Genomic DNA, 25,973 nt, shown 5'->3' on the forward strand with positions numbered 1-25,973 from the left:
CGAACAAATAAAGTCAAATGTCCAATATCTACATACACGGAGAAGGTACACACCAAACGCAGCTTCATTGATTTTCTGTTTAGGACCGCAAACAAACAAACAAAAAAAATACTATCGGCACAGTTTACTCTTCTGCAACCACTTATTTGACTTTTCCAAAGTGAGAGAAGAAGATTGTGGCAACAGTGAGAGCTCCATAAACAGAGCCGGTTTTGATTTAGCTGCGTTACAAATCTATTATTCATTATTTTAATTTTAGTCAGCAAATATTTATTTTATGTACTCCTGGGAGGGGGTGGAGGGCTACTTAATGTGCTCCAGGAAGTCTGCACAGGATAACAAACAAGAATTCTACAAAGAAACATGTGGATTTGAAAAAACTCATATCATAAGTATCATAAGTTGGAAAGATATGAACAGTGATCCTTATATTAACTTATTTACATGAACTTTTATTTCTTTGTGGATTAATATTAATAGACATCCGTTTTTTGCATTTCAGGCCTGCGGCATAATCCAAATAAAGCTGGTTTTGGGGAAATCCAGTAGTAAGACAAAAGGAAAAGTTTAAAATAATTATGTTGTTTCAAACAGATTATTGTTATGAGGATGTGATGCAGAAGAAGGTCCATGAAAAGCGGAGCGTTTAAGCACCAAAGACGTGCAAAGGACCTCTGTAAAGTCAACACGAGTGAGAAAATGACTACATTTACATGCAGTCAGAATTCGGGTTATTGCTAATATTCCGGTTACTGAAACATTCAGAATATTCCGTTTACATGCGTGAGCAAACAGGGTTATCCCTGTATACATGGTGATTAATCATTCGGGATATCTCCATCAAACCAGCGACGCGCGGAGAACTTGATGACGCAATTCCCGTCATTTCCGCTTCTTCTTCCTGTATCCAAATTCAAAACAAATGCTGCTTCGTGCAACTTTTCGCTCACCTCCTTGTAAATCTCGCTATCCCCGTACTTTCTACCGTCTACAAATGCCAAAATGTTTATATCCTTTATTACATTTATAAAATGATTAGTCTCCTCCTCACTTCGAAAGTGTGGCGTGGTCTTGCGTTTCTCCGTGTTTATAAGAACTTCCTGGACTCAAAAGACCAGGATTCCTTGCAAACAGAGCATGCGCAGAAAACAAATTCCTGTTCCGTTTGATGGGGATATCTCGTTTGGCGTTTACATGACCGAATATTCGGGTTTTAAAAGGAGTAACCCAGGGGTCATATTTGGCTTTTTAAAAACCTGAATATGAGCAAATTCGGGTTATTCAAAGTGTTTACATGGCCATGCAAATTCGGGTTATTGCCAATATTCGGGTTTTAAAAGGGTTATTGAGTGCATGTAAACGCAGTCAATCTTACATGTTTCAAGACAATGCTCCTCGTATTTACATTAGGCAAATATGTGCATATTTCTCCTTCTAAAGTGCATAACAATATGAAATGTTTAAAGAAATCTGGAAGAAACTAAATGCCTAAAGGATGCAAGTATTACATCATTTCAACTTTCTCTGATTTGGCCAGTATTTATGATTTATCTGACTGACCTGAATCACCTCATTTGGTCTTACGACACATCTGCACTGCAGCCGTGTTCTACAGCATATGCTGCTTGAGCCAGGGCGTTTAATACAACATGACTGCACGCACGGACCGGCCCCGACTTTAACAAAAGGATGCTCGGAACAAGCAGCTGCGGACCGACACGCTTAATGAACACTATTTCTGGCGTGATAGAGGATGAAAATAGCAGTGAGGGAAGAAAAAAAAAGTGGGGGAAAAATTATCAAATAGTCACAAAATAGTTTTTGGGTGAAATATATTTTTAAATGAGATCTCCTGCAGCCTCTTTGGCAGTGAACTGAACCAAAAAAAAAAAAGCTGTTCAATTATGCATGTTCAGCAGGTAGACACTTTTCATGCATGTACAAAAACATGTCAGCTGATCAAAGTGCATTTATGGATGCGGGTGACTCACGAGGATGAGCAGATTTGTAAATGTGAGCTGAACCTGCTGCAACTTTGAAGTTTTTCATAAATTAGTCAGTTTAGTCGGATGATTAACGACAAATTCTGCTCACGCTCACCATTATGCTGCTGTGGATGAAGCCCTTGCGGTAGCGGGCGGGTTTGAGGTGGGGGTACTCCTCGGTGCTGGTGACCCGGATGTTCCACACGCGCCTCCACGCCTCGTACAGTTGCAGGTGCGCCGGGTAGACGCCCGAGTGGTGCGGGGCCACGGCGTAGCCCATGTCCACTGGGATGTTGTGCTCCTGAAGGTTATATAAATAAACACAGAAATTATGGCGCAATTGCAGCTCACAAAGGACTTTGTAGAACATAAACGGACAGAGCCCAACGGTTTGACCTTGCAGGAGAAGGTGGTAGTTTGTGTTGGGTTCGTTATGGTGCCGGCCTTGGGTTGGGAATTAGGAAAAATATAGTTTGTGTGAGCCTGCGTACATGTGTGTGAGCCCGAGGCTGAACGCTTGCTGAGTGCATCCAGAAGACTGATGGTGTTGTCCTTTGCTCTGACACACACCTACATACACTGTCAACGCTAAGCATCAGCGGTCAGGGGATGAGGGAGAGGAGAGTGTGTGCGTGTGTGTGTGTGTGTGTGAGTGTGTGTGTGTGTGTGTGGGTAAGACAGAGGTTAGTGATCACACTTTATGTTCGGGCTCACCTTCAACGGCATGGAGCAGCCTGTCTTACCATATTGTTTGTGTGACACGGCAGTCCAACACGGTCATACAAATCATCCTCACTCACACACGCTCCCGCAAAGCACGGCAGAATAAAGCTGAGTGACCAAAACCGAGTACATTTCATAATAATCGGATGTTAAACAGATGTTTTTTTGGAAGGAAAACTAAACCTATGCTGTTCTGAACAAACTGCACCTCTGTTGAAATGTGGTCAGTTTGCATGAGCTAGTGAGCTAATGCAAAGTAGTCCTGATAAGTCCTGATAAGAACAGTTAATAACATTTTCAGTAAAATGATCTCTTCACCCGTCTAATTTAAAGTGCAATATAAAGGATTAACAGCTTCAACCACAGCAAACATAACAAAGAAAAGAGTTAACAAGCAGATATCAGATTAGGTATGCAAATGTATGACTTTAAAATGTGACACCAGAAAAAAATTAGTGTTTTTTCCCTTGTATAACTGCATATTAGAGACTGGAACACACAAACTGTATGTCATCATTTCCCTTCCTCTCATCATTCCAGTCTTTAATTTTCCATTTTAGGCTGCAGCCACAGTAAACAGCCTATCATTTGTTCATGAAATTGTTGATATTAGTTTTGGCGCAATGGCATGGATGGATAGCTGCCGAGTCTTTTTGCTAAACATGCTTTCAAATTCCATGTACTGTTTGTCCACTGCACATCATGTTTCTGGCCTTACATCTTGCTGGCTTAGGGTACATTTTTAACTTTATTTATCTTAACTCAAAATAAAGGGTTTCTATGAACATCTCGTGCACAAAAACATCTCTATCTCATTTATCAATCAGTCAATCAATCAAATCAAATGTTATTGTATAGCACTTTTCAGTTAACTCATCTGTGCTTTAAAAAAAGTGCTTTACAGGTTGCTTTTTTTTGAAAACACATGAATGCTTAAATGAGTAAACACATGACTGACTGACTGACTGACTGACTGAATGAATGAATGAATGAATGAATGAATGAATGAATGAATGAATGAAGCAGAAAATGGGAACGCAGAATTCTTAGTCTATGAGGATTTACTGCCGTAGTGAGAACAGGTTTTGATGGAAACTTTTTTCTTACACTGAAAACTAATTTAAAAGTAAATTATGGTCTTTACTTATTCCCTGAGACAATCGCCATGACAACACCCCTTCAAGTGTCGAACAAGAGTCCTATGGTTCGGGCAACAATTTCCAATCCAATCCATAACTCCTACTCACTTTACCCATGGTATTAGCTTGTTGAGACTGAACGTCCACGAACGTATAGTCTTTGTTTTTATATCTCCTGTTGTGCAGGACTGTCAAATCGATGGGGAAAGCCTTTGCCTCCGTGCAAATAAAAGTCTATCTTATCCGTATGTCCATCCATCTTCTTTATATGCCTCATCATCTTCGAGGTCACGCTGGTTTAGGCTACCTAATCTTTCGTCGGGTGACAGCCAACCCTGGACAGGCTAACCTTAAGGCCACAAAGAGACAAACATGGCAAACTCCCACACGTGCTCACACATGATTCTACAGTCAATTTAGAATCATCTGAGATGCAAGTTTTGGGGCGTTGTGAGGAAGCTGGAGAACACTGGAGGCATGAGGAGAACCACAGAGGTGTGAGGAGATCATGCAAACGTCACACAGAAACACTAGCTGAGATTTAAACAAGGAGCCTTCCTGCAGGTGTTTTACAACATGCAAATAGTGTATTATTTTCCTGCGCCTACCAATCCATGCTAGTTAGAACGGGTCAAGCCCTTTGACCGTTGAAGATAATGAGTATAATCTGCAACTGCAAAAACACAACAATTACAGCTGCAGACGTCCTTGAAGAAAAGGTTCTCACGGGGGAATGAGTATGATTAAAAAGACACATGGGAGAGGAAACAGACAGCTGCCAGCGTGTATGCGCTTTTGCATTCATCTCACCAGAGCAAACTCCTTGTTGAGGACCATCTGCTCCAGTAGTGAGGACTCGTTGTGGAAGAGGTGAGGCTGCATGTGGCTCCACATGTGGGGGAACCACCAGAACTCGTCTACGTACTTCAGCAGAAGATCGTCTCCCTCGTCCTCCTCAGGCGTGCCTTCAAAAACACGCACACAAGCACAAGGACAAAAGAACGGAGAGTGAAGGATCCTCAAAGAGCCTGGAAATGTTTCTCCAGAAAGTTTACTGCCGCTCCAAGGTTAGACAACATCCCCAAACATCTGGATTTTCTTAAGCTTGTGTTGCTAAAAACGCTGGTCCGATATCGTAGACGGGAAAAATGAGCCCATAGCAATGACGCATAAGAATGGCTTCTGTTATGCTGTAGATTTCAAATTATAATAAAGATGTTCACTTTTTTTTTTAGGCGTATCCTCGGCTTTTGTTTTCTTATTGCAAATTTATGCACTTGAACTAGAAAATCAATAGAAATCTGGAGTTTGCGTCAGTGCACAGCAGAGAATTTACTGCAGTATGTCATGACCTCATAAATATGTCTAAATAAATATTACTATGTATAAATTATAATGAAGTAGGATTTTCTTTTTTCTTTTAAGAAAGGCCAAGACGTAAATATCTACTGTATGACGCACGCAAGAGCATGTACGCAAACCCAACAGCAAATGGCTATGAACTACATACATGGATGCATAAACATTACAGTTTTTCTCAGTCGCTTTGGTGCTATTCTCAGATCAGAATGAAAGTTCTCATAACTATTAGTTCAACCTCCACAACATGTAGTCCTTTGTCCACATCATAGTAGCAGTTTCTCCTTCCTCTGAACAAATTGCAAATGCTTTTGGACATGTATCAGTTGCTCTCATACAATTCTCTGCTGTTTTACAACATTATCATTTGTTTATGTCATGTCAGTCAAAATGAACTATACTTATGGACGCTGAATAGTCATTTCCTAAAAAACTAATAGTCCTCATTTCATTGCTTTAGTCATTACATACAAAATTGTTGAACAAGTTATCAAATTGTGTCAAGCTAATTTACTGTAATACCTTTGGTCCATATAATACACAACACCTGCTCACTTTTTTAGACTCTCTTTACAGGGATATAATCCCCGAGAATGAGAGGGGTGGAGGCCAACAGAGCAATTATGTCGTTGTATGGGATAATGTCCGTTTTCACCTTTCACCTCTGGTCAGGCAGTGGTTTGCTGCACATGATGACAGGATTCTGGTCGAGTATCTCCCTCCCTACTCCCCATTCCTTAATCCGATTGAGGAGTTTTTTTCTGCTTGGAGGTGGAAGGTTTATGACCGGCGTCCACATACACAAATGGCCCTGCTAGCAGCCATGGATGCAGCATGTGACGACATCACAGCAGATTCATGCAGAGGGTGGATTCGCCACTCCAGAAGATACTTTCCTCGTTGCATTGCAAGGGATGATATCCGTTGTGATGTAGATGAAAATATGTGGCCAGACAGACAGGAACGTCTGGATGTGCCAGAATGATTTACTGTACCTATGTTCAGTTAGAATATGTACTGCTATAGTGTATTGTTCACATTTGTGCACAGCTTTACCAAAAAGGGGTTTCTTATGTTTGTTCTACAGTAAATTAGTGACTGTAGTGTATTTTTCTTTTGCACAATGCTGTAGAATTGCAAAGAGCATACAGTAAAAATGTGAAACATACATATTCAGTGTCTTGTACTCAGTTACTCCCCTAACTACAGCAATGTGTAACTTTACTGTAGTTTTCAAATGGCTGTACAAGTAGTGTATAGTTCTGCCTTGAGCATTTTCAGGTAGTGTCACCAAGTCCTGACCTTTTTTTTTACATTAGAAAACTCTTAGAGAATATAGTGTCCTAATGAAAACATGACAAAGCCATTTGACTATCATGCTCATAAACGATGGTGACAGGACTTCTCATTTTGACAACACTGACAGTTTCATTGACATGAGTACTTGCTTTTGAGGGATAGACAATCCATTTTGAGCAAGTGACGCGCTTTTGCAGGTCATCCACTAGGTTTTGCAGTTTGTGATAATTGTTCAGAGAAATGCACTAACTGTTGTGCAAATGTTAAGAGTGATCTGAGAATAGCACCAAAGCGACTGAGAAAAACTGTAATATTTTATAAAAGTACTTTATAAAAATTTGAAATGTATATGCATTATAAAATGGAAAAGAAAAAACACACCTGTGTGGTAGAATTTCCCAGAGAAACCCAGATTGAAGGTGAAGTTGGAGACGTAAGAACGCAGCTGTTTCTGTGTGTCAAGGAGAGCCTGCAGAAAGATAGATAGATAGATAGATAGATAGATAGATAGATAGATAGATAGATAGATAGATAGATAGATAGATAGATAGATAGATAGATAGATAGATAGATAGATAGATAGATAGATAGATAGATAGATAGATAGATAGATAGATAGATAGATAGATAGATAGCATTAAAAACATCATTCAGCTCCTAAAATTGCAAAGATGGGGCACACAACTGTACTACTTGAATCTCCAAAAAGTCAGGAAAGGGTGTGAAGAGCAAATAAAAGAAAATAAAAAAGCCATCCTAACATTATGAGCCCAAGATATTCCATGTTTCCCCCCATCCGTTTCAGTTAATGAGGGTATACATCTCCTCCTGCTCTGCAGGTCTGCTGCGTGTTCCAGAGGACACCACCCTACGCTGGCCAGAGCAGCGCTTCAACAGCTGGGGCTGATCAACAGCTGGACGTGGGATCGCTTTGGGAAACTATTGGCCAACACTGAAATAAAAAAATGCTGAAATGCCAACTCCAACTCTAACGTGTAAAAAAAAAGAAGCCTTGTGTTGACCTTGTCCACAGACGGCGAAGTTTGCGCTGCACTCAGTAGCTAAGATGAACCATCCCAGAATTTGGTCATTGCCAAAATAAAAAAATCGATTTCCCAATTCTAAATCGATTCTCATATTAATTCCTAAAAATCGATTAATATGTCTAAAGATCGATTTTTTTTATTTATTTATTTTTTTTGGGGGGGGGGGTATCTTTTATTTATTTATGTTTTTTTTTTTTCATCATTACATTACAACTTTTGGTTATTTTTTTGTTTATCCCCAAAAAAGGAATGTTTTGTTGGACACGAGAATAACATGTTTTTGCCTTTAAATATGTTTAAAGGTATGAAAACATTAAAGTGTTAGGTTATAATTGCATAAATTGTCTATATTTCATTACTTTATATACTATCTTGAGGTTACATTTGCAAAAACTGCTAAAAACCAAATGCTCAAAAATGAAAAACCAAAATAGACCAAAAATGGAACAAATAAAAACGGAATGTGGGAAAAAATAAAACTGATTTCATCCGTCTCTGTTTCCTCCCTGGATCTGTTTGGTAATTCTGACCCACATGATGTTTCTGAAAGCAGTTCTATCAGCATTCTGGGAGCTGATTGGTCCTTACAGCATCATTAGCTGACAATACTTGCTGTTTAATCTCAATATAATACTAGTAGTAATATTTTGCATAATTACAATCATATAATTCATGCAACAGCTCAAAATACAGTTTTAATAACACTAACCCAAATCAATATTGGAATCGAATCGAATCAAATCTTGATAATCAATTCTGAATCTTAAGAATCGGAATCGAATCGATTCTTGACATCTGAATCGATCCCCAGCCCTAGACTCTTCTGAGAACTATCACCCCGGCTGTGTCTTGTCGTCAGCGCTTACGCCGTGGCCCGATACAATCGGCTGTCACCAATATGTTGTTGCAGCATGTTTTACATTTTTCACGTTTCCTGTCCTTAAAGCTACCTCAATTTCAGGTTTCAATACTTGCATCAGGATTTTCTTCACTTATTTAATGACTTCATTAGTTTGCTAGCCTTTAAACAAAGACTCGGTAATGAGTGTTAACTGTGGAGAGTTGCACACTGTGCACACACGCACCGACGGTAATGCAAGTTAATGAAGGTCAGTGCATTAGGAGCCTCTGGAGGGTGGACTAATAACGCCCCCACCCACCCACACACACACACACACACACACACATGCACACACAAAGACTCCTTCTTCCTCATTATTTCCTCCATCCATCCCTAACACTACCAAGTGAAACCATCAACCCCCTCCTCCTCGCCACATGCCACCCTCTCCCTTCTCTGCTGACGCCTCCTCTCACTCTGGATCTCCCCCATCTCTCGGAGAACCTGCAGTCGCTTCCCTGCCACCCCACCCCGCCCAACACCCCCCCATCCTTCCCGCATTCGTCTTCCATACTTCCCACCCACCTCTGAACCTCTCTGCCTCCACTGCTCCAAGAAAATGTCACATTCTCAGGAGACAAGGCTGTACTAATTTGAAAAGAAGACTGAAGCAGAATGGAAGGAAGATCGCTCCCTCTCTCTCTCTCCATCTCTCTCTCTGTCTAGGACTCTAAGCCTTGCACGCTTTTTGCGCCTACATACATCTAATTTATTAATCAAAACTCGTACTTTTTCTCTACGTAATTCTGTCAGCCTGACTTTTCCATTGGGCTACAAGTCACGCCCCATCTACAAATTGTGGTCGTGCTGCTTTTAAAATCGATCCTCGTGGAACCTTTTCCTGATTTATGAGTCAGAACAAAGAGTTGGTCCCATGCACTCACACTCTATACCTCTCACTATCTCTCCTCTTGAATGTGCATCTCCCACAACTAACAAATATACAGACACATGCACAGTGTCTTCATTAGCCTTAATCTAATGGTGTTGTCGATGGCTGGCTGCAGACAGATGTGCACAATTCCCTAATCTGATCCCCTGTCTCCTCTGCTATGACATCCTCTACGTCTTGCAGACGTGCAAACACAGAGCCAAATGTGAGGAAACACAGACTTAAGGTATAAATTAAGTTTGTAGCCAAGTGCTTTGCATTGTAACTCGATATACATCCCCTGATGCACTTGGTCCAAATGCATTATTAACGTGCATGTAGGCATGTGCGGGAGCGAGTGTAGGTGTGTGTCCAAGTGTGGAATTTATTAGTTGTAACATGTCATTTGTATTCTGCTACCTAACATCCTTAAGAGAAAACATCAGAGACGCATGGGAGATGTTTGTGGCGCGTCTTTGACTTCAGATCCACAGACAAGAATGGTTGTATGTTTCAGTTTTTTTTACCGTGACACACGTAGCCTTTTCTTTTCTTCCCCTGACTTGTAAAAGTCATGTTTTTCTGTTTTGTAGCAACGCCACTGTGAGCAGAAAACTCCTCAAACTTCACTTTTTGCTATATTTAGTACTGCTAATTAGACAACTTCTGAATGGGGTGACACCGACGAGCCATGCGGATGCAAATATCAAAGCAGATAAAAAGATTTTTAAATCTGTTTTTAAAAAAAAGGGACAATAGGAACATGACAGGGGTTGTTCCTTGTCTACAACTAAAGCAGGAGTTATGAAACTCACAGCCAGGAAATTGCTTGTAAATCAGCTCAAGTTTCGGTTGTCATGTGGTTTTGAAAATGTTTTCATCTATACGTAGGTGATGCACAACAGGCATGAAGTGCGTAGGCAGTACTCGAGTTGAGGGGGGATGAGGGGGGATGGCATCCCCCCTGAAATAAAAACAGTCCAAATCATCCCCCCTGTAAAACTGACATCCCCCCTTTCCATCCATTATGTCATTTCATCAATGAATGTGGTATTACTGCTATTTCAACATTTAGAGTCATCACCAGAAAAATAACACCAGAAAAATAACTTATTTGACAATTTTCACCTGCTTCAAGTACATTTTCACTTGAAATAAGTATAAAAATCTGCCAGTGGAACAAGATTTATCTTCTCATTACAAGCAAAAAAATCTTGTTCCACTGGCAGATTTGTCTGCTAATTTTAAGTGAAAATCTACTTGAAATAGATGAACATTTTTGTTTTTTCCAGTGATGAATCTTGTTTTAAGTGTAATGAGATTTTTTTTTACTAAAATGAGACATTTTAACTAGAAATAAGACAAATATTATTTAAGATTTTGAGTTTTTGCAGTGATCCATTTTACTTACTACTTACTTTACTAATCATATTGAAGTTCAGAAAAGTGTTTTTTATTGTTGTGTTTTGATGTATTAGATGTAAGCCCAGTGGATATTTAAAGCTTACAGAAGGCTGCATTTAACTGCTGCTATGTCATTCCTGCAGTATTTCTGCAGGTGTTTTGGTCAGTGCTATTATTTGTAATATATTATATTATTTGTAATCAGCACAAATTATCTGTCCCCATATGATAAAATCCACCATCCCCCCTGATTTTTTTTTACAACTCAGGTACTGTGCGTAGGCAACAGAGGTGTCATACCTCCACCGGTAAAAATCTAAAAAAAAACAACCACACAACTGCAATGTACCACCTAAATAATAACAGATCATTACAAATACAGAAAGAACAAAAAAATAAGAAAATAAATCAATGTACAAGTCTTTTAATGACATTGTACTCCCTCTCTAAAAAGCTTAATTTAGGATTTAAGAGCTTTGGGACATCCGTATGAAGAGCAAACAACGTTGTGAAAAACAAACTAAGGCCAGCGTGTGAAAACAGTGAGCCAGCTCTGCAGAAAGCACTCTCCTAAAACACGTGACGAAAGCCTAAGTTGACTCTGAGGAACAATAAAGTTTCCCTCCTGGTGTTTATCTGAAGGGACCAGAGGCAGGTTGGAGAAAATTGGGAGCTTTAAGCAACGGAGCCAATCTGTCAAGTAGATTCCAGGCTCCATGCTGGAAATGGCTTTAAAATGGAGCACAAGCACTTTAAAAGAAAAAGAAAAGGGAATTTGGATGTAACAGAGGTAGGACCGCGCGGCATTGAAGCGCTCTCAACAATCCCAGCGATGAGGAAAAAACACCCACTTGCGTTCCCAGTTCACTCAAGTCCTCATTCCAGTATCCAATCCCAGCTTCCGTACGCTCGCGGTGTCAGAGGAAATGCCAAGTTGTTTCAGTGTGTGTACGAGTGAACGCACGAGTCGATCGGTGTGTAATTGCCTGTGTATGTGTGGTGAGCAGTGGGTGAGGTGCCAGAGAGATGTTGGGGTTCAAACAGATGGGAGACAAGCATCTGGACAGCTGACATTCACTGCCTTTCAAAACCCCTTTACGCCAACCACCTCTCCACCATACCCCCATTCTGTCATCCTCTCCTCCGCCCCGGTTTCTCTTTTTCTGTCTTTTCTCACAGCTTTAAGCTTGGCTGGGAGATGTAAAACAATAAAAGTAATTACAAAAGTAGGATTTAACGCACCAACAGATTTGAAAGCGAGAGGAGAGGAACGAGAAAATTGGACGTTAATGTGGTTTAATTCCTGAGCGAAAGCAAATCAGAGTTCTTGATTCATCTCCATGAATGCCTTGTGTCTTTGTGTGCATATCTGTGCGTGAAATGTGAATACTAGACTTGCATATGTAACTGGGTCAGGCTCTGTATTTGATGACCAGAAAGAGCAACTTAGCAGTTAATGCCAGTCTTCCCTCCGCTTACTTTTTCAGTTTTTTCTCTGTCTCGCTTCCAGGCTCATTTGTGAGATTCGAGTCAGTGTAACTTTTCACGTTTGAGCAATTCACAAATTAATCAGTTCACTTGCATTTACATATCCGGAGGTACTTGTGATTGCTTTGGCTTCACTATCCTTATGGTAACTTGTACTTGGCAGCCAGTCGTGGATTTCAAGTTTCAGTAATTGCCGTGACTGCAGAACCTGCCTCATTGCAGGATGGCGCAACGCCACACTGAGTTTATTCTGAGGTGAACAAAGACCTCTGACAAAATTAATACATAAAACAAATCGTTTCACCTTTTATTTGTGGACAAAGGCTTTGCACGGGATGTTCTGATGACAAAGGCATGAAATGTGCTTATGCTTATGTGAAAATAAAATGGAAAAACGCTCATATACCTGCATTTAACGTCATTTCTAAACAAGTCTAACTATATAACTGGAAAGTAATTCCTGCCAAGACTGATGGCGATTAATTCACTAGGATCAATAGAAGCAGACGGTATACGCCATCTCTGCTTTCATGCTTTTCCACCTTGAAATTCGTAAAAGGTTTGCACTTATACGGGACCTTTTTAGCCTTTTGCTTAGCATAAAGAGCTTAACACTGTGCTTCTCCTTTATCTGTTTATACAAACGATAAAACAGTGCCCCCTGTTCTAAACAAGGCACTCCAAATACAGTGGTATTTTTAAAATCTCACGTGGAGGCTCAGTATCTCGCCCGAGGACACTTTGGCATGTAGCGGCGGCTCAAGATTGAGCTGCCAACCTTCCACTTGACCTAATCTACCTGCTGACTCGCCGCGCTCACACCCGCAGTGGCTTAAAAACCATCGCAATAGAGCTCCTAATTGAAGTAAAATGAAAATATCACCAAAGAAGAGGGCTAACTGTGTCTCCCGTTTGGAAAAAGAGTCAAATAAATCTCCATTTCTTCAATTTCCCAATCTCTCCACTGATTTTTAAATCTTTCATCCAGTCTTTATGCCATTCTTCATTATTTATGTAATAGCATTTAGCAAAGTAGTAAACGGATATGGGGAGTAAGAGCTTAGTTTGATTGACTTAATTAGTTCTAAAGATTAACTCTGAATGGAGCTGAACAATAAACCAAAGACCGCTGAGCTAAAATCCTTCAGTGAAATCAGAATAGTGCCCGTTTTGTAATGCCATTTTGGTTTTGTTTTTGCTTTGAGATTAGAAAAAAAAAATGATCACAAAGGATGTGAAAACTCCCTTGAGCTCAGACATTTATACTCGTTTAATTTAAACGTGCACGCTGTCTAGTACTTTGAGGTGTACACATGTCCTTCATTATGATGCAGAATGATGATATTTTGACACAATGACAGTCCTTCACTACACACGTGATGACAAATGCAGAGTTCTGGGTTAATATCAGAGAGGTCTCCAAACCAGCACTTGCTTTTACTGAATGAGAGCCAACGTAGCCGTGCACGCTTCTGAATCCATGATGTGAGTTTGCATGCAATGTGACACTTAAACTTAGATTACTAGATTACACCTCTGCAGAAAACATCTTGTGGGGGTGTGAGAGAGGTATTTTTTAGAAAGGAATACAAACAGGCTGGAGATACCGATCAATGGCTCAAGTGAGGAGGGAGCAAAGTAGTAAACGGATATGGAGGAAACTAAGTGGAGGAGGAGACGACGGCAGAGGAGGAGGTGATAAAGACGGGTCCCAAGACAGAGATCTGGCACCTCACTAACAACATCTCAGAGGGAAGGGGAAAAAACATGCATGGGTGAATTAAAAAAAAAAGAAAATAAGAATGCAAACACAAGCACGAGTATCATCAATGGGAGTTTTTGACTGGTATCATCCCTCATTTTGAGAAATGTCATCCATGGGGTGCCTTCCTGTGAATCTTTTTAATAGAGGCGATACAGCCGCGCGTTTGCGCAGACAGAGGGGGTGTAGGTATTGTTTGTCACCAGATGAACTCGTGGGGTGAGACTAATGAAGAGTGCAGAGAGGAGGAGGGTGGCATTTTAATTGGCCTCTATCTTTTTTGTCTCTCTCCAGCCTCTTCTCCAGCTGGAGAGCAGGAGATTGAAAGTTGTCGTCGCTGAGGTAGCAGATCATTTCTAACATGCTATGTAGCACTCTGTTGATGAACCTCCGGGGATGTGACAGGTTTTACATTTTCATGTTGTTTATGTGTTCATAATTATTCACTGTGATATCTTTTGCCATCTGGTATCTTGTAACTGATAAATAATTCCACAGTGCTAAACTAATACTGGGCTGGTCTGTGTCTTTTTTTCCCCTTTCCTCCATTTATCACTCTTGATCCTATTCCTTGGTTTTTTGTTTTTTTTCTGGTGCAAGATGAATGTATATGAGGAAGAAATCTCATAAAACCCGCTAAGTTCCAACAAAGACCCCAATGTGGTTTTAAAAATAGTGTTAAAATCGATGCACCGTGAATATAAATTAACGAAATGTGTTATAATTCACGGCCAGAATAAACTGCCAAAAAGTGATATGGGACATAAACACTTTTCAGTAGTCATAATTTAGTAATGTTTACCAAAAACAGAAAGTTTTTAAGCCTTTAAACACGCATGAATTAGTATGTGCTTATTTGTATTAAGTAGCAAAAAAAAAAATATATATAAAATCAACTAATGTGCATGTGATGTCACCTTTCCACTAGTTAATAAGAAAGGAAATTGCCTAAAATCTCTCAGCTGTTGCCTGAAAAAAATAGTTTTGTGTCTTTCCTTCACCTCAGAACAAATATATAATTAAAAACATCGGCCAACAAATAATTATATATCCTGAAAGTGGAATTTATGTCACAATGAATTAAAAAATAAACCATTTTTACCGTCATAGTTGTCATTTGATGTGTTACGTAACATGTTTTTCATCTTTTTGCAGTTTGGTATCACTAGCTTTCGGCTTGCTTTTATTGATTAAATAAAAAAATAATAATAATTAAAGCTGCAAGCAGCAATGAACGGGCCCTCGCACTCACGGCCACCGCCCCCCATAAGCATATCAGAAACGACAGCACCCACGACTTCCTATGTCAAACCATTCAAAAGTTATAGCAGAAAAAAGGGACAACCAATCAGAAGAAGGGGCGGGGCTAATTCAGGCCAATGAAGGTCAAGGACTCCATACAGAATCTGATGACACCACCCACGACTCTCTATGTCAAACCATTCCAAAGTTATAGCAGAAAATCGGGACAACCAATCAGAAGAAGAGGCGGGGCTAATTAAGGCCAACGAAGCTTAAGAACTCATTACAGAGTCCCATGACACAACCCACGACTTCCTATGTCAAACCATTCAAAAGTTATGGCAGAGAAAAGTATTCTAGGGGGCGCTGTTGAACCGTTAGGCCACGCCCATTAATGCAAACCATGAAATATCAAATGTATCGCCAGGCCTGGCTTGCATGCAAAATTTGGTGACTATCAAATATGGACCAATCAGATGAAGGGAGGGCGCGCCTTTTGGCGTCTAGCGTCGCCATGGTAACACTTTTGAAAGAGAAAAGTAATGCGTGGTGTCGCAGGATGGAGACGCACATTTTGATGTATAACACTCCTGGGTGCACGTTACGGTTCGGGCCGTATTAATTGCCGAAGGAATGGCATAAATTTAGCCAAAATTACACAATTAATTCAAAATGGCCGACTTCCTGTTCGGTTTCGGCCATGGCTCCAAGAGACTTTTCTTTAAGTTGTGCCATGCTACACGTGTGTAGCGATTTTCGTGCATGTACGTCAAACCGTATTGTGGGGCTTGAGGCACAAAGTTTTCCGGGGGGCGCTGTTCAGCCATTTTGCCACGCCCATTAATGCAAACCATGAAATATCAAATTTATCGCCAGGCCCTGCTTGCATGCCAAATTTGGTGCCTTTTGGGGAACTATCAAATATGGACCAATCAGATGAAGGGGGGGCACGCTTGTTGGCGTCTAGCGTCGCCACGGTAACACTTTTGAAAGAGAAAAGTAATGCGCGTAGTCGCAGGATAGAGACGCACATTTTGATGTATAACACATCTGGGTTCATGATACGGTTCGGGCCGTATTAATTCTCGAAGGAATGGCATATATTGCTCCAAAATTACGTGATTCATTCAGAATGTTCAAAATGGCTGACTTCCTGTTCGGTTTCGACCATGGTGCCAAGAGACTTTTCTGTAAGTTGCGACATGATACAGGTGTGTACCGACTTTCGTTCATGTACGTCAAACCGTATTATGGGGCTTGAGGCGCAAAGTTTTTTCTGTCTGAACCAATCAGATGAAGGGTGGGCGCGCTTTTTGGCGTCTAGCGTCGCCACGGTAACGCTTTTGAGAGAGAAAAGTAATGCGTGGTGTCGGAGGATGGAGACGCACGTTTTGATGTATAACACACTTGGGTGCTCGTTACGGTTCGGGCCGTATTAACTGCCGAAGGAATGGCATAAATTTCGCCAAAATGACACGACTAATTCAAAATGGCCGACATCCTGTTCGGTTTCGGGCATGACGCCAAGAGACTTTTCTTTAAGTTACGTCATGATACAGGCGTGTACCGATTTTCGTGCATGTACGTCAAACCGTATCGTGGGGCTTGAGGCACAAAGTTTTCAAGGGGGCGCTGTTGAGCCATTTTGCCACGCTCATTAATGCAAACCATTAAATATCAAATTTTTCGCCAGGCCTGGCTTGGGTGCAAAATTTGGTGACTTTTTGGGCACGTTTAGGGGGGCAAAAAGGCCCTCCTTTCGTCAGAAAAATAATAAGAATAACTAGAAAATTTCTGGAAATTTTGATATGGGCATGCCCTACCGCCCATTCGTCCCCTCTTGCTGCTTTGGTTTGGGGCTGTAGTGGTTGTGTTTAGGGTGGTTCTATGTCAGTTTGAGGTGTTTTTACGCTTGTATTTAATTCATTCCTGTGCTCCCAATAGTTATTAATGGGGCGCGCTTTTTGGCATCTAGTGTTGCCACGGTAACGCTTTTGACTGAGAAAAGTAATGCCCATCGAGGCAAGATGGAGACGCATCTAACGATGTATGCCGTGGATGGGTGCACGTTCCGGTTCAGGCTACGTTAATGGATAGGTTTTTTTTTTCACCATGGTACAAAACCCCATCCGAATGAATGGGGCCATTTGGCCTGGATTTTGACATAAAATTTCCTTAAATCCCAGCTTCATGAAATTTGAGTATGTTGAAGTCCACAGCGTGCCGAGTCAGGGGACATTTGTACGATGTCTCTACGATAACCTGTTGCCTAGCAACAAGCGTCCAAATTCAAAACAGAAATAAAAAAAAAATGAAATGTCAATATCGCGAAAACTGTAGTAATTAGCATAATGAGGTTGTAGGGTCCGTTAGTGCCAATCGGGCCGAGTGTTTTAAAGTTTCAACCATGTCTCTACGATAAAGTTCGGCCGAGCAATAAGCGTCCGAATTTTCACCTTTTTTTTTGCTTTTTGGCGTCTAGCGTTGCCACGGTAACACTTTTTACTGAGAAAAGTAATGCCCATCGAGGAACGATGGAGACGCATCCAACGATGTATGCCATGTATGGGTGCATATTCCGGTTCAGGCTACGTTAACGGATAGGTTTTTATTTCATCATGGTAAAAAACTCCATCCGAATGAATGGGGCCATGTGGCCTGGATTTTGACATAAAATTTCCTTAAATCCCAGCTTCATGAAATTTGAGTATGTTGAAGTCCACAGCGTGCCGAGTCGGGAAACATTTGTACGATGTCTCTACGATAACCTGTTGCCTAGCAACAAGCGTCCAAAGTCAAATGGAAAAAAAAAAAAAAATGAAAGGTCAATATCACAAAAACTGTAATACTTGGCATAATGAGCTTGTACGTACCTTTAGGGACAATCAGGCCGAGTGTTTGAAAGTTTGAACGATGTCTCTACGACAAAGTTCGGCCGAGCAATAAGCGTGGGAATTTTTGCCTTTTTTTTCGCTTTTTGGCAACTAGCGTTGCCACGGTAACCCCTATTACGGAGAAAAGTAATGCCCATCGAGGCATGATGGATACGCATCCAACGATGTATGCCATGCATGGGTGCACGTTCCGGTTCGGGCCGCATTAACGGACGAAAAAAAGTGCGGAATAAGAATAATAATAAAAAGAAAAGGGAAACCTTTTCTAGATACTAATATATCGCCTTCATTTTCATGTTTTTCCTCGTTTTGCCGGCCGTGTTTGAGTTTTTGGGGATTTTTTTTTTCCACATCCGAGCGTGGTCATGCTGTACACCCGCTGGTGCGCAGTGGGACTTTTGCGACTTTAGCTTGTTAGCAAAATGCTAGCAACATTGCCCTTTGGGCCATTCTGGACGATTGCAATATGGTCATGCCATTACTTGGCATGCCCATAATAATAATAAATTAAAGCTGCAAGCAGCGATGAACGGGCCCTCGCACTCACGGCCACCGCCCCCCATAAGTATCAGAAATGACACCACCCACGACTTCCTATGTCAAACCATTGAAAAGTTATAGCAGAAAAAAGGGACAACCAATCAGAAGAAGGGGCGGGGCTAATTCAGGCCAATGAAGGTCAAGGACTCCATACAGAGTCTGATGACACCACCCACGACTCTCCATGTCAAACCATTCAAAAGTTATAGCAGGAAATAGGGACAACCAATCAAAAGAAGGGGCGGGGCTAATTTTCACCAATTATGGTCAAGGACTCAATACCGAGTCCCATGACACCACCCATGACTCTTTATGTCAAACCATTCAAAAGTTATGGCAGAGAAAAGTTTTCCGGGGGGTGCTGTTGAGCCATTTTGCCACGCCCATTAATGCAAACCATGAAATATCAAATTTATCACCAGGCCTGGCTTGCGTGCAAAATTTGGTGACTTTTGGAGAACTATCAAATATGGACCAATCAGATTAAGGGGGCACGCTTTTTGGCGTCTAGCATCGCCACGGTAACACTTTTGAAAGAGAAAAGTAATGCGCGTAGTCGCAAGATGGAGACGCACATTTTAAGGTATAAGTCACCTGGATGCACGTTACGGTTCGGGCCGTATTAATTGCCGAAGGAATGGCATTAATTGCGCCAAAATTACACAATTAATTCAAAATGGCCGACTTCCTGTTCAATTTCGGCCATGGCGCCAAGAGACTTTTCTTTAAGTTGCGACATGATACAGGTGTGTACCGATTTTCGTTCATGTACGTCAAACCGTATTATGGGGCTTGAGGCTCAAAGTTTTTTCCCTCTGAACCAATCAGATGAAGGGTGGGCGCACTTTTTGGTGTCTAGCGTTGCCGCGGTAACGCTTTTAAATGAGAAAAGTAATGTGCGTCGTTGCAGGACAGGGACGCACATATTGATGTAGAAAAAAAAAAATTACTGACAAAAAAGTGTGGATACTGCGGGAATCGAACTCTGATCTCTGACTCCAAAGACGGGAACACTCTGGCTGAGCTAAGACTCAGCTTGTCATTTCTATTTGACCTACTGACTTATGCGAGACCAACATATCGATATTTAGTAATGTAAGTCTGGAGCTGTTTTTTCTAATTTTTTTAAATATTTGTAAGTTATAAATATTAGTAAAACCCTACTATTTTAATTATTACTTTTTCTGTAACCATTCTGCCAAGGTTGTAACCGGGCTGAGCGGGGAATATTTCTGACGTCACCACATTACAGGGAGCTGATTGGTCGGGGGGCGGGGCCGTCATCACCCTACTCGCCACCGATTGGTCGGGGGGCGGGGCCGTCATCACCCTACTCGCCACTGATTGGTCGGGGGGCGGGGCCGTCATCACCCTACTCGCCACCGATTGGTCGGGGGGCGGGGCCGTCATCACCCTACTCGCCACCGATTGGTCGGGGGGCGGGGCCGGCAGACGTTTGAATCAGGAAGCGGGAGTCAGCGCGAGAGCGACTGGCGGCTCGTGGCGATTTTATTATAAAAAAGGGACAACCAATCAGAAGAAGGGGCGGGGCTAATTCAGGCCAAAGAAGCTCAAGGACTCATTGCAGAGTCCCTTGACACCACCTACGACTTCCTATGTCAAACCATTCCAAAGTTATAGCAGAAAATCGGGACAACCAATCAGAAGAAGGGGCGGGGCTAATTAAGCCCAACGAAGCTTAAGAACTCATTACAGAGTCCCATGACACCAACCACGACTTCCTATGTCAAACCATTCAAAAGTTATGGCAGATAAAAGTATTCTAGGGGGCGCTGTTGAGCCGTTAGGCCACGCCCATTAATGCAAACCATGAAATATCAAAGTTATCACCAAGTCTGGCTTGCATGCAAAATTTGGTGACTTTTGGAGAACTATCAAATATGGACCAATCACATGAAGGGGGGGCGCGCCTTTTGGCGTCTAGCGTCGCCACGGTAACACTTTTGAAAGAGAAAAGTAATGCGTGGTGTCGCAGGATGTAGACGCACATTTTGATGTATAACACACCTGGGTGCACGTTACGGTTCGGGCTGAATTAACTGCCGAAGGAATGGCATAAATTTCGCCAAAATGACACAATTTATTCAAAATGGCCGACATCCTGTTCGGTTTCGGCCATGGCTCCAAGAGACTTTTCTTTAAGTTGTGCCATGATACAGGTGTGTAGCGATTTTCGTGCATGTACGTCAAACCGTATTGTGGGGCTTGAGGCACAAAGTTTTCCGGGGGGCGCTGTTGAGCCATTTTGCCACGCCCATTAATGCAAACCATGAAATATCAAATTTATCGCCAGGCCTGGCTTGCATGCCAAATTTGGTGCCTTTTGGGGAACTATCAAATATGGACCAATCAGATGAAGGGGGGGTGCGCTTGTTGGCGTCTAGCGTCGCCACGGTAACACTTTTCAAAGAGAAAAGTAATGCGTGTAGTCGCAGGATGGAGACGCACATTTTGATGTATAACACATCTGGGTTCACAATACGGTTCGGGCTGAATTAATTCTCGAAGGAATGGCATATATTGCTCCAAAATTACGCAATTAATTCAGAATGTTCAAAATGGCCGACTTCCTGTTCGGTTTCGGCCATGGCGCCAAGAGACTTTTCTTTTAGTTGCGACATGATACAGGAGTGTACCGATTTTCGTTCAGGTACGTCAAACCGTATTATGGGGCTTGAGGCTCAAAGTTTTTTCTGTCTGAAGCAACGAGATGAAGGGTGGGCGCGCTTTTTGGCGTCTAGCGTCGCCACGGTAACGCTTTTGAAAGAGAAAAGTAATGCGTGTGGTCGCAGGAGGGAGACGCACATTTTGATGTATAACACACCTGGGGGCACGTTACGGTTCGGGCTGAATTAACTTTCGAAGGAATGGCATAAATTTCGCCAAAATGACACGATTAATTCAAAATGGCCGACTTCCTGTTCGGTTTCGGCCATGTCGCCAAGAGACTTTTGTTTAAGTTGTCCCATGATACAGGTGTGTACCGATTTTCGTGCATGTACGTCAAACCGTATCGTGGGGCTTGAGGCACAAAGTTTTCAAGGGGGCGCTGTTGAGCCATTTTACCACGCCCATTAATGCAAACAATTAAATATCAAATTTTTCGCCAGGCCTGACTTGGGTGCAAAATTTGGTGACTTTTTGGGCATGTTAAGGGGGGCAAAAGGGCCATCACTTTGTCAGAAGAAAAATAATAATAATAATTAAAGCTGCAAGCAGCAATGAACGGGCCCTCGCACTCACGTCAACCGCCCCCCATAAGCATATCAGAAATGACACCACCCACGACTTCCTATGTCAAACCCTTCAAAAGTTATAGCAGAAAAAAGGGACGACCAGTCAGAAGAAGGGGCGGGGCTAATTCAGGGCAAAGAAGATCAAGGACTCATTACAGAGTCCCATGACACCACCCACGACTCTCTATGTCAAAACATTCAAAAGTTATAGCAGAAAATAGGGACAACCAATCAGAAAAAGGGACTGGGCTAATTGTCACCAATTATGGTCAAGGACTCAATGCCGAGTCCCATGACACCACCCACGACTCTCTATGTCAAACCTTTCAAAAGTTATGGCAGAAAAAAGTATTCTAGGGGGCGCTGTTGAGCCGTGAGGACACGCCCATTAATGCAAACCATGAAAAAAAAAATCTGATCACTCAAATGAACGACGATCATACAGTACAGCTGTATCTCATGGTCCAGAATGTATGATATTATATTAATCTATTATACCATATTATATTACATGTTGTTATTTCATATTAGCGTACCCAGTAATATAGCATATTGTATTATTGCATTGTATGTTGCTTCATTTCATATATTTTTGACTGTATTATATTGTAAAATTATATATCATAGCGATTGCATTATTATATAATTTCAATTTATAACACTAATATACAATTCCTCACACACACACTCCTTCCAAATGTTTCTTTTTTTTCTCCATTATGACAATTGTATGCTGTCATCCGTTATGTTTTTTGTTTTTAAGCTTGTTATGTCTGTTATTCAAATATATTAATACATTCATTAATATGCTATACTGTATTTTGTATATTGTGTGTGTGTGTGTGTGTGTGTGTGTGTGTGTGTGTGTGTGTGTGTGTGTGTGTGTGTGTGTGTGTGTGTGTGTATATATATATATATATATATGTGTGTGTGTGTGTGTGTGTGTGTATACCTGAAGTGTGACTACCTGCAGAACGTATTTTAGCATGAAAGCTTGCATATTTAACGTACATCAAGCATCCTGTATCATAGCTACATGTCTGCCGTTTGTAACAAAGCGAACCGCGTGAAAATCGGTTGAAAATCAAGTGAGTTATAGTTATTTTACTTATGCAGACACCTCCTTCCACAATAGAAGTGAACGCTCTAGAGTTAAAGCGATACCGATCCAAGATGGCGGCCACGCCCGACGTTCTCAGGCAGTCAATGCGGCGCCTCGACCAAGATGGCGGCCGCGCTGAACATCAGCCCCTCCCTCCGCGGGAGCTGCGCGCGCAAACTCCACTCAAATTCAAAAGTTATGGCAGAAAATCGGGACAACCAATCAGAAGAAGGGGAAAGAGAAAAGAAATGTGCGTCGTCACAGGACAGAGACGAACATTTTGATGTAAAAAAAACACAAAAATTGCTGACAAAATTTTTGGCATATAAAGCCAGGCTTGAACTCTCGACCTCTGGCAGCAAAGACCGCAATAATCTGGCTGAGCTAAGTCTCAGCTATTCCTTTTATTTGACCTACTGGCTTAGGACAGACCAAAATAGCGATAAAATGTCTGGAACTTTTTTTTTCCTAATTTTTTAAATATTTGTAAGTTATGAATATTAGTAAAACCCTACTATTTAAATTATTACTTTTTCTGTAACCATTCTGCCAAGGTTGTAACCGGGCTGAGCCGGGAATATTTCTGAAGTCACCACATTACAGGGAGCTGATTGGTCGGGGGGCGGGGCCGTCATCACCCTACTCGCCACTGATTGGTCGGGGGGCGGCGCCGTCATCACCCTACTCGCCACTGATTGGTCGGGGGGCGGGGCCGCCATCACCCTACTCGCCACTGATTGGTCAGGGGGCGGGGCCGGCAGACGTTTGAATCAGGAAGCGGGAGTCAGCGCGAGAGCGACTGGCGGCTCGCGGCAATTTTATTATAAAAAAAGGACAACCAATCAGAAGAAGGGGCGGGGCTAATTCAGGCCAATGAAGGTCAAGGACTCCATAAAGAATCTGATGACACCACCCACGACTCTCTATGTCAAACCATTCAAAAGTTATAGCAGAAAATCGGGACAACCAATCAGAAGAAGGGGCGGGGCTAATTAAGGCCAACGAAGCTTAAGGACTCATTACAGAGTCCCATGACACCACCCACGACTCTCTATGTGAAACCATTCAAAAGTTATGGCAGAGAAAAGTATTCTAGGGGGCGCTGTTGAGCCGTTAGGCCACGCCCATTAATGGAAACCATGAAATATCACATTTATCGCCAGGCCTGGCTTGCATGCAAATTTTGGTGACTTTTGGAGAACTATCAAATATGGCCCAATCAGATGAAGGGTGGGTGCGCTTTTTCGCGTCTAGCGTCGCCACGGTAACACTTTTGAAAGAGAAAAGTAATGCGTGGTGTCTCACGATGGAGACGCACATTTTGGTGTATAACACACCTGGGTGCACGTTACGGTTCGGGCTGAATTAACTGCCGAAGGAATGGCATAAATTGCGCCAAAATTACACAATTAATTCAAAATGGCTGACTTCCTGTTCGGTTTCGGCCATGGCTCCAAGAGACTTTTCTTTAAGTTGCGACATGATACAGGTGTGTATCGATTTTCGTGCATGTACGTCAAACCGTATTGTGGGGCTTGAGGCACAAAGTTTTCCGGGGGGCGCTGTTGAGCCATTTTGCCACGCCCATTAATGCAAACCATGAAATATCAAATTTATCGCCAGGCCTGGCTTGCATGCCAAATTTGGTGCCTTTTGGGGAACTATCAAATATGGACCAATCAGATGAAGGGGGGGTGCGCTTGTTGGCGTCTAGCGTCACTACGGTAACACTTTCGAAAGAGAAAAGTAATGCGTGTAGTCGCAGGATGGAGACGCACATTTTGATGTATAACACATCTGGGTTCACGATACGGTTCGGGCTGAATTAACTCTCGAAGGAATGGCATATATTGCTCCAAAATTACGCAATTAATTCAGAATGTTCAAAATGGCCGACTTCCTGTTCGGTTTCGGCCATGGCGCCAAGAGACTTTTCTTTTAGTTGCGACATGATACAGGTGTGTACCGATTTTCGTTCATGTACGTCAAACCGTATTATGGGGCTTGAGGCACAAAGTTTTTTCTGTTGAACCAATCAGATGAAGGGTGGGCGCACTTTTTGGCGTCTAGCGCCGCCACGGTAACGCTTTTGAAAGAGAAAAGTAATGCGTGTTGTCGCAGGATGGAGACGCACATTTTGATGTATAACACACTTGGGGGCACGTTACGGTTCGGGCTGAATTAACTTTCGAAGGAATGGCATAAATTTCGCCAAAATGACACGACTAATTCAAAATGGCCGACATCCTGTTCGGTTTCGGGCATGACCCCAAGAGACTTTTGTTTAAGTTGTCCCATGATACAGGTGTGTACTGATTTTCGTGCATGTACGTCAAATCGTATCGTGGGGCTTGAGGCACAAAGTTTTCTGGGGGGCGCTGTTGAGCCATTTTGCCACGCCCATTAATGCAAACCTTTAAATATCAAATTTTTCGCCAGGCCTGACTAGGGTGCAAAATTTGGTGACTTTTTGGGCATGTTAAGGGGGGCAAAAAGGCCTTCACTTTGTCAGGAAAATAATAATAATAATAATAATAATAATAATTAAAGCTGCAAGCAGCAATGAACGGGCCCTCGCACTCACGTCAACCGCCCCCCATAAGCATATCAGAAATGACACCACCCACGACTTCCTATGTCAAACCCTTCAAAAGTTATAGCAGAAAAAAGGGACGACCAGTCAGAAGAAGGGGCGGGGCTAATTCAGGGCAAAGAAGATCAAGGACTCATTACAGAGTCCCATGACACCACCCACGACTCTCTATGTCAAAACATTCAAAAGTTATAGCAGAAAATAGGGACAACCAATCAGAAAAAGGGACTGGGCTAATTGTCACCAATTATGGTCAAGGACTCAATGCCGAGTCCCATGACACCACCCACGACTCTCTATGTCAAACCTTTCAAAAGTTATGGCAGAAAAAAGTATTCTAGGGGGCGCTGTTGAGCCGTGAGGACACG

The 25,973-nt window shown here is 42.0% G+C and overlaps 1 protein-coding gene across 4 annotated transcripts in view; it reads right to left on the bottom strand.

Annotated features, from left to right (window-relative positions):
• The window catches only part of ndst3 (N-deacetylase/N-sulfotransferase (heparan glucosaminyl) 3), a 120,522-nt gene that overhangs the window by 73,872 nt on the left and 20,677 nt on the right, over positions 1-25,973 (bottom strand). For all 4 annotated transcript variants that reach the window (XM_061744195.1, XM_061743948.1, XM_061744109.1 and 1 more), the window contains exons 3-5: positions 6,887-6,974; positions 4,658-4,812; positions 2,101-2,286 (exon numbers count right to left, since the gene is read on the bottom strand). In XM_061744195.1, coding sequence (XP_061600179.1) covers positions 2,101-2,286; positions 4,658-4,812; positions 6,887-6,974 — 429 coding nt within the window. The remainder of the gene's footprint in view (positions 1-2,100; positions 2,287-4,657; positions 4,813-6,886; positions 6,975-25,973) is intronic.

This window comes from Cololabis saira, chromosome 1, assembly GCF_033807715.1.
Source record: "Cololabis saira isolate AMF1-May2022 chromosome 1, fColSai1.1, whole genome shotgun sequence".
Classification (NCBI taxonomy): domain Eukaryota; kingdom Metazoa; phylum Chordata; class Actinopteri; order Beloniformes; family Belonidae; genus Cololabis; species Cololabis saira.